This window comes from Balaenoptera acutorostrata, chromosome X, assembly GCF_949987535.1.
Source record: "Balaenoptera acutorostrata chromosome X, mBalAcu1.1, whole genome shotgun sequence".
In the NCBI taxonomy this organism is placed as follows: domain Eukaryota; kingdom Metazoa; phylum Chordata; class Mammalia; order Artiodactyla; family Balaenopteridae; genus Balaenoptera; species Balaenoptera acutorostrata.
This window is the reverse complement of record NC_080085.1, coordinates 69,174,225-69,175,487: the sequence shown is the minus strand read 5'-3', so window position 1 is coordinate 69,175,487 and position 1,263 is coordinate 69,174,225. Positions and strand designations below refer to the sequence as shown.

Below are 1,263 nucleotides of genomic sequence, written 5' to 3'. Positions count from 1 at the left end.
ACGCTGTGTCCAGTTTGGGTAGAAAAACAATGCAGCACCACACCACACCAGCAGTCAAGACTTCCTGCCTCTGAATGTTAAACGCCATCCATCTTGTTGGGAGATGTACGTTCAATCCTTTCAAAAGATCTACCAATCTACACCTATTAAGAACATGTTTTCTGAAATCCCCCCAGGAAGGCAACTTCCATGAAACTAGTTCTAACAGAAAGGATGCAGGAAGGAGAAGTTAATTGCAGGGTAAAACTTTTTTTCTTTACAGATCAGAAAGACGACACAAAGAGAGCAATAGATTCTCATTTTTTGTCCCCTATAAAGAACACAAGTATCAATTCTTCTGGAATCTAACACACTGGCTTCATTTTCAAATGCATCAGTTTATTTTCCTTGTAAGGCAGCCATACATTACAAACCTTAAGCATGTGACAGTCCTATGACTTCTTCAATAAGCCCTAGAGCTTCCACAGCTCTCCTGGGGCCTACAGCCCGAGTAGTCCTGAGGAGTCAAATATTAAAGCTTTCTCCACAGCCACACGTTCCTTTGATGTTTGGGTTATTGAACACAAACTCACTGGATAATTTGTCTTCAGCATAGTCCATTTCTGTTCCTAAAAGTGTTAGCTGTGCTTTCTTCTCGATGAACACTCTGACTCCATCTTGAACAACTTCTTCATCAGAGTCTCCTTTTGTCTTTGTATATTCCAGAGTGTAGGAAAGGCCATTACAACCCCTGGTTCGGACACCAACTTTCACACCAACGTGTTCAGGCTTATCTTTAAGAAGCTGTTTTATCTTGTTTACTGCTGAAGGTGTCAAGGTGAGGGCGGCCCGGGTGGGCTGCAGCTTCCTCTTGCTCACAGCCCAGACAGTGGCCCGGAATAACGAAGCCGACATCCTCGCCGTCCCAGCGCCCCGATGCCTCGGGCCGGAGCTCGGCCACCTCAGCATCTCTCCATGGACACGGCGGACGCATTTGTATGTTTAACTTTTTGAGGAACTTCCAGTTTTCCAAAGTGGCTTCAGCATTTTGTATTCTCACCAGCAATGTGTGAGTCTTCTACTTTCTCCACATCCTTGCCAACACTTGCTATTGTCTGTCATTTTTATTATAGAAATCCTAGTGGGGTGATTTGGGGGTGATCAAAATCATGGTAATTTTTGTTTGCATTTCCCTAATGATGTTGAGCATCTTCTCCTGTGTTTATTGGTGATTTGGATAACTTCTTTGGAGAAGTATCTAACAAAGCCTTAACCCATTTTTTA

General features: G+C 43.5%; 1 protein-coding gene across 1 annotated transcript; it reads right to left on the bottom strand.

Moving 5' to 3' along the window:
* Positions 1-357: 357 nt before the first annotated feature.
* On the bottom strand, positions 358-909 carry LOC130706452 (iron-sulfur cluster assembly 1 homolog, mitochondrial-like). Its single transcript, XM_057538570.1, has one exon. It carries the CDS (start codon positions 892-894, stop codon positions 505-507), a length of 390 nt encoding a protein of 129 aa, XP_057394553.1. The 5' UTR covers positions 895-909; the 3' UTR covers positions 358-504.
* Positions 910-1,263: the final 354 nt, after the last annotated feature.

What these genes read in the sequence shown, in the direction of transcription:
- LOC130706452 (XM_057538570.1), bottom strand. Translation starts at nt 894, where the DNA reads ATGTCGGCTTCGTTATTCCGGGCCACTGTCTGGGCTGTGAGCAAGAGG.